Source organism: Garra rufa, chromosome 20 (genome assembly GCF_049309525.1).
Source record: "Garra rufa chromosome 20, GarRuf1.0, whole genome shotgun sequence".
Classification (NCBI taxonomy): domain Eukaryota; kingdom Metazoa; phylum Chordata; class Actinopteri; order Cypriniformes; family Cyprinidae; genus Garra; species Garra rufa.
Window position 1 is genome coordinate 37,888,136 of NC_133380.1, and position 12,452 is coordinate 37,900,587.

A 12,452-nucleotide genomic window follows, 5' to 3' on the forward strand; every position below is an offset into this window, starting at 1 on the left:
CTAAGGATATTTGTGAGAAATAAATTAGTAAATATGGAGAATAAGGAGATGTTATTTACTCATAAATTCTTCCTCTCTCAGTTTATTTAAAATAAGGTATCACCTTTCTGCAGCTTGTAAACACCCAACTACAGGGTTTGAAAGTACTATAAATTCACATACATAGCAATATTACAGTGTATACATTCTGCATTTTGTTTCGTTGTCAGAATGAGTGTCCTATACTCTGGGGTAATTAATAGAAACTGTTTAGTTTTTTGCATTTCTTTGTATTTAATATTACATTTTTTGCTTCAATACATGGGACATGAACAATAACTGTATTAATTTCTTCACAACCAACTCAAATACAGCATGCATTTATTAACCTGAGAATGAGCATGAGATTATCTTAGGGTCAGCATGAAATTGTCTGTTCAGTCAGAATTGGCTCAGACAGACATGTTTTTCTGTCGTTCAGGGAGGAGTGGATCAAGGCATGTCCTCTCAGACACTGGGAGTTGGCTGAAGTAATCTGTTGGAACATTTAATAGTCAGACATTCTATAAAAAAGGTAGTTGCATCATTTTTCAGTGCTCTACACTCTTAAAAATAAAGGTGCTTCATGATGCCATAGAAGAACTCTTTTTGTCTAAATGGTTCCATAAAGAACCTTTAGCATCTGAAGAACCTTTCTGTTTCACAAAAGGTTATTTGTGTCGAAAGAAGATTCTTCAGATTATTAAAAGGTAAGAAAGAGATGGTTCTTCAAAGAACCTCCGATTCAATGGTTCTTTGTGGAACCAAAAATGGTTCTTCTATGGCATCGCTGTGAAGAACCTTTTAAAGCACCTTTATTTTTAAGAGTGTACAATGCAAATTATTCACTCATATTAGCAAGTGAAAATTACCTTGTAAGAGTAAGAAACTGGAAAGTGACATCTTACAGCCAACATATTTATTCATTTTCATAATTTTTTACTGACATAATTGAGAGGATCAGACAGCAAATTGTAATTATGCAACCATTCACCCTAGTACCTCTGAAGAAGGCACTGCCTCAATGTTTTCTACAAGCAACATTCTCTTGGATAAGCTTGAAGAATTATGCTGGTATTTGTAGACAGGCATTAGCATGGTTTAGGTCCTATCTATTAAACTGGAATACAGTGTGTTCTTTTCCAGAAGTAAGTTAAATTTTCCTGTTATCCATTAAACCATTCTCCAACAGTCCTCTGGCTTGTACACATGATCTTTAGCAAGCAATTTTTTTCTTTTTGGAGAACAGTGGCTTTCTTCTTGCAACTCTGCCATGCGCACCATTGGCGGCTCAGTGTTCTCCTGATGGTGGACTCATGAACATTAGCATTAGTCAATGTGAGAAAGATCTTAAGCTTAGAAGTTACCTAGAAGTTACCCTGGGAACTTTTGCAACCTTGCAGACTATTAGACGTTCTACTTTTTTGGTCGACCACTTCTCGGGAAGGTAACATTGGTCTTGAATTTCCTCCATTTGTACACAATCTGTCTGACTGTGGATTTGTGGAGTCCAAGATCTTCGGAGATGGTTTTGTAACATTTTCTAGCCTGATGAGCAACATTTACATCTGGAATTAAGCCCTGTTGGTTCATCTGGCCAGAGCAGAACTTGCGCCCTGACTGAACCTGGTTTATCCCAAGCATTTTTTTTTTTTGTCACCAATGGAGTTTGGGTTCCCTACCACTGTTGTCTTTTGGCTAATATTTAGTCAGCATGCAGACAAGATTAATTGATACTGTCCAAGAGAGACTCTGAAGACATTTTAGACACTAAAGTTACTTTCAAACAAAAAAAGTTTGAAATTTACCTTGACTGACACATAATCTCCAGGTGTAATGGCGACCATCTGAGGTTTCTCTGGCTGGACAGGCACATCAGTTTTAGGAAAAATAACTTTCACATTTCCATCATTTCGACCACAAAGTTCCTCAGAAGATCTTTTACTTTCCTGTAAAATATCAATAAGGAAAAACAAAATTCTGTCAGAGGTAATCATGCATAATACTTGGGGGTGTGATATCCGTTTAGTGTTTTTCTATTTCCAAGCAATCCTACAAGTGGTGAAGAAAATGAGGCAAATCATCCTATACTCACTCCCTCTACCAATACCAGCTGTGTGCTGCCAATAAGAGCCATGTTGACTTTAGCTGCCTCTTCTCTAAAAACAGAGATGAGTTCCTCCAGACGGCGCTGTTTTACTGGTGCAGGAATGTCATCTTGCAGTCGATGAAATGCATGGGTTTTCTAAAGAGAGATAAGCAAGGGGAAATATAGCCATAGTAATTGCAATAAATATTGTTTCATTTCTTTCCAACGTAAAATACATTATCCTATCCGATCACAAACCAACAGCAGAGAGCGTTTGTTTTTCACCTGTTGAGTTGATTAAAAAAGCTGTTCCCAATGAATCAGGGTAATTAGGGTGCTTTAGAACAGCTTTGGACTATTTGGAATGGTATAGAACTTTGGATTTTCCCATAGACTGTGACAGTTTGCAAAGGGTATGAATACTTTTGGGCATGCCACTTTTTGTTTGAATGTAAATAAAAGCTGAGAAATATTTTTTTCCACAATGATGCCCTATCTTTTGGGAGAAGCCTGTGTCAAAAAAACTTGCTGGTTGAATAAAAGTAACTTCAAGTTAGAATTTGCCAGGGGCATGAATAATTTCGGGCTTGACTATATGTATATATGTATGTATATGTTTATATGTACACACACACACATACATACATACACATAAGCAGAATTACACAATATAGATGAATTTGCAACAAGTAGAACAGACCTTCCTCATGCTGTATGCGAAGAGAAAGCCCACATTATAGCCCACCTCCCTGACAAGGGAAAGTGTCTGCTGATGATCTTCTTCAGTCTCTCCACAGAATCCTATGATGAAATCACTGCTAATACTGACTCCTGAAACAGGATTTATCAGGGACAGAGAGGAACATCATAAGCCACTGCAATTAATTAACATCACATCATACGATAAGAAAACATGTCCCACAACTTTATCAGCCATTAGTTTTGCAACTGTTCTTTGAAAAACCACCTGCCCTCAAAACTCTCTCTATATATAGAGGATATATTGACAAATTAGTTGAAATCAAAGAAAGACAGCAAGTACTTTCTCAGATTTGTAAGTAGTTTTGTCCCAGTACTCAATTTGTTTTCATCCATGGCATATTTCATAATGACAGCCTACCTGGTATTATTTCACGAATGTTTTTCACAAGATCAAGATAAGCCTCACGGGTGTAACTGAAAAAGAAAACGTATGACAGATTGAAGGAAATTAAATTACAGAGCACATCCGCAAAGCCTTGGATTTCAAAAAAAAAAAGAAGAGGATAAATTAAGTACATACACTTCAAAAAGATTAGATTAACACATTCTTTGTGTTGTGTTGTATTATATTGTATTGTGCTATAGCGGAAAACACCCATCAAAATGAATAAACCACTGATCCACTTTACACCATTGGTGATAGTGTTTAATGTAAAACTGTGATAAAACTTTGTGTGGAGTAAGACAAAAAACACTGCTAACACAACCTCTGAGATAACGAGAATGAGTGGTGCGTTTAAAATGCTATGGGGAAACTCCCATTCACTCTGAATACTGAAGCTTGATTTGTTTACGTTTGTGTAGCTAATAATATGCATGCTAATAAGCAACTAGTTAAAAGAGACCCTAAAATAAAGTACCCACTTAACATATTATTACGCTTTTGTTGGTTCGACTGCTTCTATCGTCCAAATTTGTAAGTCGCTATATGGATAAAAACATCTGCGAAAAGCAGAAGGGCTATACCAGCAGAAGATCACACCTATCAGCTAAAGATGGGGGCTATAATTCGCAAAGGCTCACCAAAATTGGACAATAGAACACTGGAAAAACGTTGCCTGGTCTGATTAGTCCAACGTTCATTTGGTAGGTTCAGAATTTCGTGTAAACAACACGAAAGCATGGATCCAACCTGCCTTGTATCAATGGTTCAAGCTGGTGGTAATGGTGTAACAGCGTGGGGATATTTTGGGCTCCTTGTTAAATCTGTATCGCAGTGTGCAGAAATGATGTTGTGATGTAAAGCGATTTCTGCATTATATTAAGAGAAATAGACAAAGAGGACACAGTAGCAGTGATTCCCTCACATTGTTTGTTGTTTGGTAGGTCTGTTTTGTAATGTTTAATTCTGGAACCTGACAGTTGGACATTGTGATATGCATCTTGAGTTTAGCTGACAATGCACACACTGCAAAAAATGCTTTTCTTACTTAGATTTTTTGTCTTGTTTCCAGCCAAAATATATAAAAGATCTTGAATCAGGAAGGATTTTCTAGACAAGTAAAAATTATTATCTTGTTTTTAGTAAAAACAAGTCAAAATGAAGTGAGCTTTTGCTTAAAACAAGCAAAATAATCTGCCAATGGGGTAAGAAAAAAAATCTTATTTCAAGCAGACAACTAGATTATTTTTCTTACCCCATTGGCAGATTATTTTGCTTGTTTCAAGCTAAAACTCACCTAATTTTGACCTGTTTTTACTAAAAACAAGACACTCATTTTTACTCGTCTAGAAAATCCTTCCTGATTCAAGATCTTTTAGATATTTTGGCTGGAAACAAGACAAAAAATCTAAGTAAGAAAAGCATTTTTTGCAGTGCAACCCTATAAGCAATTCTTACCCACGTCTCATAGCATGAAGAACCCGACTGCTGCCGCTCTGTGCTGGTAGATGGATCTGCTTGCAGATGTTCCTCCTCTCCTGAATTAACTTTAACACCTGGTTTAAAACAAAAAAAGTAAACAGTTAGACTAAAAATAGTAAAGTGTACTATCAAGAAGAACAAAACCTGTCAAAAAAAACAAAGCAGTACATTCATCCACGAATCCAAGTCATAAATGTATATACTTGGAAGAACAATGGAATGAAACTTAACTGATTATACTTTTATATTTTTTGGCAAAAAAAAAAAAGTCATACATTATAGCTCTATTTTATAGGTACTATTTAAATATGTAAAGTGAGCAAAACATTTAGTGTGTATTTTTTTATGTTTGTTTATCATGGCTAAAACCTCTTGCTAGGAACAACTATTACTATTACTATTATTATTACTCTTCACCAAAGCTTTATGTTTATTAAGCAGGATAACGTACAGTCTGCATTTTGGGTGGTACCTTGATCTGGCTGGTTTAACTAAAATGAACAGTGATGCACAGTGAGGACTGGAATCACTTTGATAATGAAAATACAGTTAAGTGCAAGATGTAGAAGATGTGCAGCATCATATGCAGTCATTGTCAGAATTGTTGGCACCCTTGGTAAATATGAACAAAGAAACCTGTGAAAATAAATCTGCACTGTTAATGCTTTTGATTTTTTATTTAAAAAAATCCAACCTTTCATTGGATAATAAGAGTTTAAAATGGGGGAAAATCTCAATATGAAATAAAAGTTTTTCTCTAATGAACTTTGGCCACAATTAATGGTTTTTATTCAATACTTTTTGCAACCTCCTTTTGCCAAGATAACAACTCTGAGTCTTCTCCTATTATGGCTGAGGTTTATTTAAAGAGGGCATTTCTTAAGCTATTTATGGTTATTTGTTGAACATTTCAGACAATTAAAAACAAAACTTGTTTGAAATGCAAACAAAATACATGACTGCGAAATGCAGCACTCAGAAATGGTTAGTAAAAAAGAAAAGCTCGCAGCACTTGCCCTGCCTCCAGGGGCTTCTGATTGATCCACTGTTTTGGAACTGACATTGATGACTGGCCCTGCGTGCAAAAGGTAAAATTGTTTTGACGTGCCATTCATGTGCAAGATTCTGCAAAATATGCAAGCACAACAGTCATTCATGTCCGTATAGGACCGACGTGGTAATATGTTTTTAAGGGGAAAATATTAATACAGGGTTTAAAGCAAAAAAAAAAAAAAGAAAAAAAATCTTTTGACTGAAATTTTTTCCTCAGCCAAACACCATTCCACAGCCATACCTGTCACACACCCACTTTATAAGGAGTTTTTTTCTTCTTGTAAATAGTAGTGCTTGTCCTCCTAATTCAAAACAATTAGAAGCATCTTCTGATCAATAATAAAAAATTCAGATAAAAAAAATTGTCTCTAATATGCAGTGAAATTTGACTCCTTAAAGTGATTTACAATGCCATTTTCTTTTTACCTTTGTAATGGCTTTTTTTTTTTACTTTATTAAAAGTTATGTTATCATCTATATCAAATTCAAAAATTTATATTTATAAGTTTTTTTAAATTTCTAATTAAACAAAAATATAATAATAAGCAGAATAAGACAAATAAGTTACCAATCATACGAAATTAGCATTAATAAAAAATAATTTGTACTGAAGAGGTGGCACAGAACTCAAAAGTGGCTTGCAGGTGCATTTTCAGACATTCAGAGGTTGCATGAGTGCAAATAAATTCATAAATTCATGTTATGATTAATGTTTTAAATATAAAATTTTGAATATAGAAATATTAAATGTTTTAAATAACTAAAACTATATGTTATAATGAAACCAAGTCAATTGCTTCGTTTGAATGGCTGATTCATTCATTCGGTCTTTATGAATGGATAATTATGAATCACTAGATTCGTTCAAAAACACACTTTCATTCATGAATAAAAAACACAGCTGTGTTTGCTTTTAGAGATGCGCAGCAGCTAAACTGTTACTTTATTTGGAACTATTTTCGTTTATAAAATAGAGTAAAATCACTTAATATTAACTTCTTGTTTATTGAACTGTTGTATTAAATTAATATTACATCTGTTAAAAATCCTTGAAACAAGCAAAATAATCTGCCAATGGGGTAAGAAAAATAATCTTGTTTTCATTTTAAAGTAAGTATAATATAAGCATAATACATTTTTTTGCTTACCCTATTGGCAGATTATTTAGCTTTTTCTAAGCAAAAAATACAGCTGTTTCAAGGTAATTTCTAGCTAATGATGTTACACAATTTACTGGTCATTTGAAAAGATGTGTGAACGGAGCATTACCTGTAAAAAAGACGGAACATAGTTGCCTGTGTGAACATGCATTTTGTATTTAATATTACGGCAATGGATTGGTATTACTATTAGAAAGGGGCTAATGTAAATATTGCTGTTGTTGTAACTCAGTAAACGACTGTTTATTAGTCTGACATTGTTACAAGGACTTGACAGTGTATTTAGAAGTAAAGAACAGGACAGGGCTGCGTTTCCCAAAAGCATCGTAAGCTTAAGTTGATCGTAGCTCCATTGGTTTCAATGGGTCTACGATGTACTTAAGCTTACGATGCTTTTGGGAAACGCAGCCCAGATCATTTCATTGTACTTACCTCATCAGGGAAGTCTTTAGGATGTGGTGAGGTGAAGCGTATCCTCATTTCTGGATCAATTAGAGATACTCTGTCCAAAAGGTCTGAAAAGCGGAGGCCTCCCTGTTTTGTACGGTACACGGTCTTGAAGCCTCGGCTGAGCGGAGCACTGCCCTCCGAAGAGATAAACTGCTGTTCAGACAAATCCCTATAGCTGTTCACATTCTGCCCCAGAAGGGTGACCTCCTTCACACCCTACACACACACAAACATACACACAATACCTCACCATCAAAGATCCGTACAAAGTCATGAGCTTTTATTTTTTCGATTTATTACATCCATATTGCACTGTATTGTAAACTCAGCCATTCTACCTGATCTGAGAGCATGCGGACCTCCTCCAGTATGGAAGACATGGGTCTGCTCCTCTCTCTGCCACGAGTGAAAGGCACTATACAGTAACTACACATGTTATCACAGCCACGCATGATGGACCTGCAATACCAACCCAACATGCAACATTTTCAATGCTCTATATGACTTTTATTTCATTTATTTAAATGTCTGATGTGAGGAAACAGTAAATACGCAAAATTTTTTTTAGAAAGACACTAAATTATTAGGGCTGTCGCGATTCATCATTTCTAATCAACTCGATTCGATTTCATTTTGCCCGCATCGAGTAACCAGCAAAATACCGGAAATGGTGCATTTCACGGAAGGCATTATTAGACTGTTTTCCGAGACTGTATTATATATTAAACACATTTAAAAATCATAATTAAGCATAATTGTAAATCTACAAACGCTATATACAGTGCCTTGATTCATTTTGTTGCAGCATTATGTTGAACTGCTTTAGATGAGTTTTTCCTCACATCAATTTACACTCCATACACCATAATAATGACAAAGCAAAAACCAGATTTGCTAATTTTACAAATTTATTCAAAAATAAAACACTGAAATAAGTACATTGCATAAGTATTCATACCCTTAACTCAGTACATAGTTGAAGCACCTTTACAGCCTCAAGTCTTTTTGGGTCTGATGTGACAAGCTTTGCACATCTGCATTTGGCAATTATCTGCCATTCTTTGCCTCACCTTTTCACCTCTCAAGCTCTGTCAGCTTGGATGGGGGCTGCCAGACATTTTCTAGAGTCCTAGTTGTTCCAATCGTCTTCCATTATGGATGATGCTTCTGTCAACCTTCAATGCAGCAGATTTGTTTCTGAACTCTTCTCTAGATCATCGCCTTAACGCAAGTCTGTCACTGAGCTCTACAGGCAGTTATCTTGACCTCAGGACTTGGTTTTTGCTCTGATATGCATTTTCAGCTGTTAGACCTTTTCTGAGAGGTGTGTGCCTTTCTAAATCAGACTCATTCAAATGAATTTGCCACAGTTTAACTCCACTCGAAGTGTAGTAACATCTAGAAGCAATATGAATGCTCCTGAGCTAAATTTCGAGTGTCCCAGAAAAGGGTACGAATACTTATGCAACGGGATCTTTTCAGTTTTTTTATTTTTAATAAATGTGCACAAATGTTAAAAACCTTTTTTTTTGCTTTGCCATTGTGGAGTAGGGAGTGTAGATTGATGTGGGAAAAAAAGTAATTTAAAGTAGTTTAACATAAGGCAGCAACATAACAAAATGTGAAAAAAATGAAGGGGTATGAATAATTTCACAAGGCACTGTATATTTATATGAGTCATATGTGCGTCTCACAGCAGCTCCGTTCACAGTCTGCTGTTCCACAGGAACTGTCATAATTTACATTTGTGGAGCGTCTCAAACTCTATCTCTGCATGTTGTTGTGAGTTTGAGTTTATTGTAACGTTCATCTGGGAACTCAACATGCGCCATTCCATCAGATTTGTAAGGACAAATAATTTATAAACCTATGTAAAATGTTAATCGTGATTTCAAAATAAAAAACCCTCGCTCTGAGTTTAGATCTACACGTTTTGATGTCCACATATTCATTAAATTACTGTGGCTACAGCATTTCTGTGGTAAAGATATGGCCAAATATTAAAGATTAAAGTGGACATTTGACTTAAATATTGTTGAAGTGTAAAAACAATCGTCAGGCTGTTGGTGCCCTCTGCAGGCCTTTGTTGTAATGTACATTAGCTCTATTGTTTATAATACATTATGTATTTCAACAATTTTGTGCAATACAACCATATAATTTCTTGCTTTTGATTCTTTATTTGAACTAATTTATATTAACTCATTGCTATTATATATGCATTTTAAGAAATTTTAAAGGCTATTGTTCACTTCCATCTATTTTTATCACCACACAAAACATAATTCTAATTATAGGGCCCTGTGAAATCCATTTTATTTTCAAATTAATTTTTTCTGCTAGAATTTTTCTAGTTTTAATGGTTAAACATTTTTTAAAATTAAAAAGTCTGTATAATTAATTGAGTTTTATTTTTTTCCAAATTCTTTTCCATTACTTTTCTGGATTCCATTTTAATGGTTTCATTAAATTTGAATAAAAGCATCTTCAATTAATTTATTTTATTAAAAATAAAATGTTCTCAAGAAATGTTGTTGATTTTTTTAGTGGGAAATTAGTCATTTAGAATAATCGATTAATCGATAAATTAGTCGATAGATCAATCGATATAAAAATAGTTACTTTTTCAAATAAGTAACGCAAGTTACTTTGTTTTCCTATTTATTTATTTACACTGACACCTCTCCTTTCCTATGTTTAGAGAACATAGTGTTAAAGAAGCCAAATCTACAATCTACGAATCATCTACAAATTATTCTATGGAAGAACAATGGTATTTTATTAAGAGTTGTAGAGTCAGTTACTTTATTTTCCTTTTTATTTATTTGCACTGAAACCTCTCCTGTCCTATGTTTAGAGAAATTGAGAGGCTTATTAATTTTACTTTTGGCGTGAAAGGGCCTTTACAGCTGGGTTTTTTGTTATTAAACATAAATATGCAAACCCAGCAAAGGTGACAAAAAGTAGACTTTACATAAAAAAAAGTAACCAAGTAACACAATTAGTTATACATATTACAGGAGTAAGGAAATGTAATTACAGCAGTTTATGTTATGAAGTTAAGAACCTTTTTTTTGCATTTGCTTTTTATATAACAAATAAAATAGTGTTAAAGAAGCCGTATCTACAATCTACGAATGATCTACAAATTATTCTATGGAAGATGGACAGAATCACAGATTTGATTTGTATATTTTTTGTATAAAACGTTTACACTTTTTACACTATTTTTTCAGTGTTTCATGTTTACTTTTAATTTACATCTGCATCCCAATTTACACTCAGTGCCTTACTCTACATTTTTGATTGCAACTGAATTTTTGTAAACTACAATAGTAATATTGTGATATTCTACAGGGTATTACTCACACAAAAGCACTGTGTCCCTCTGGAGTTTGATGGACGGGCATAACATCAGCGTAAGTCTCCTCTAATGACAACAACACATTACTGGCCCTCTGACCTCCGTAAGCAAGAGATAGTAAGCGGGGCAGGTCTCTGTATGCGTCTGGCCCTGCCAGAATATCCACCAACTTCTCCTGCTCAAGTAATTTAGACTTCAGTCTTTCTGCCATGCAACCTACAGAAGGACATAAGATACGTGCATCAAGGCTTGACAAGAACCATGACCACTTAATTTAACTGTAACTTGGCCAATCAAGACAGGGACTGCCTTTCTGCATATGGGTACTGCACTTTTCTCTCTAGCAGAGGACAATAAACTGTAACCTTCATAACAGTTACCTAGGACACCTATTTTTAATGAAGTCTTGTGTTTTTGAGACCTCTTCTTTAAGGCAGTGAGATGCTTGAGTCGGTTCCAGATAGTTTGCTCTGCCTTTTCTCTGTCGAAAGAAAGGGAAACAAACCATTAAACCCTAAATCTGAAAGGAAATTGCATTAAGTGTTCTTATTCTTTAATGCTTTACTCCATTCTTACCTTATGGAGCAAGTGACAAGCAGTACTACGTCTGCCTGAAGGATATCAGATAAACAACGTTAAAGCAATATTCATGCCGTGATTTCATGCGATTCTGACCATATCTCAGCCCTTACAAAAATTGTCCTATGTAATCATAGTCTACAAGATGTTTCCATGATGAATTTTCATTAGGTAAAATTCGCAGTACCTCTGGCAGCTCATGTGTGCGTGAATATCCTGCTTTCTGAAGAATGGACCAAGCGATATCAGTGTCGCTGACATTCATCTGGCAGCCGTATGTCTCAAAATACACTAAAAAAGACATTTCGCTTGTCAACATCATGTAGCACACTGCAAAAAATGCTTTTCTAGCTTAGATTTTTTGTCTTGTTTCCAGCCAAAATATCTAAAGTTTCTTAAATCAAGAAGGATTTTCTAGATGAGTAAAAATTATTGTCCTGTTTACAAAGTCAAAATTAAGTGCATTTTTGATTGAAACAAGCAAAATAATCTGCCAATGGGGTAAACAAAATAATCTTGCTTTCTGTTTTGCTTACCCCATTGGCAGATTATTTAGCTTGTTCTAAGCAAAAACTCACTTAATTTTGACTTGTTTTTTCTGAAAACAAGAAAATAATTTAATCCTTCTTGATTTAAGAATTTTTAGATATTTTGGCTGGAAACAAGACAAAAAAAAATCTAAGTTAGTAAAGCATTTTTTTTTCAGTGCACAAATAAATTATACAAAGGATTCAAGAATTCGAAGCTAAAGTACTTGTTTACATAAATTATTCTTATATACAATAACTTCTGAGAAGCTATTGACTATGACTTTTATAATAATAATGTAAAGGTAAAGTACCTACAGTATTGTTTACATAAATTATTCTTATATACAATAACTTCTGAGAAGCTACTGACTATGACTTTAATAATAATGTATTAAGCTTAAATGTCATAAATAGTTTATTCAGTTGTTAAAGTTGTTTACTGCTGTAGTATCATTATTTAGTTTGTATTGTATTGTAACAAAACAACAGACAGATATCTGTCGATCTCTAGATAACAAGGTCCTGACCTTTCTGTGAAGGCGCTGTTGTGTATTCAGGAAAGATGCACTCCTCATATTCATCA

At 34.5% G+C, this 12,452-nt stretch overlaps 1 protein-coding gene across 1 annotated transcript; it reads right to left on the bottom strand.

The window, feature by feature from the left end:
• Positions 1-56: 56 nt before the first annotated feature.
• On the bottom strand, positions 57-12,446 carry cdk5rap1 (CDK5 regulatory subunit associated protein 1). Its single transcript, XM_073825945.1, has 13 exons — positions 12,397-12,446; positions 11,527-11,630; positions 11,337-11,371; positions 11,141-11,241; positions 10,766-10,976; positions 7,735-7,855; positions 7,379-7,612; positions 4,710-4,807; positions 3,228-3,283; positions 2,808-2,938; positions 2,114-2,263; positions 1,827-1,967; positions 57-514 (listed from the first exon to the last, which is right to left on the bottom strand). The coding sequence occupies exons 2-13, from the start codon at positions 11,602-11,604 to the stop codon at positions 398-400; spliced, it is 1,473 nt and encodes a 490-aa protein (XP_073682046.1). The 5' UTR covers positions 11,605-11,630; positions 12,397-12,446; the 3' UTR covers positions 57-397.
• Between the last annotated feature and the right edge of the window lie 6 nt (positions 12,447-12,452).

Coding starts and splice junctions, on each gene's coding strand:
- cdk5rap1 (XM_073825945.1), bottom strand. CDS start 11,604: ATGAATGTCAGCGACACTGATATCGCTTGGTCCATTCTTCAGAAAGCA. Junction 7,613..7,734: donor TCCGCATGCTCTCAGATCAG/GTAGAATGGCTG, acceptor GTGTGTGTGTAG/GGTGTGAAGGAGGTCACCCT. Junction 3,284..4,709: donor CTTCATGCTATGAGACGTGG/GTAAGAATTGCT, acceptor TTTCTTTTTCAG/TTACACCCGTGAGGCTTATC.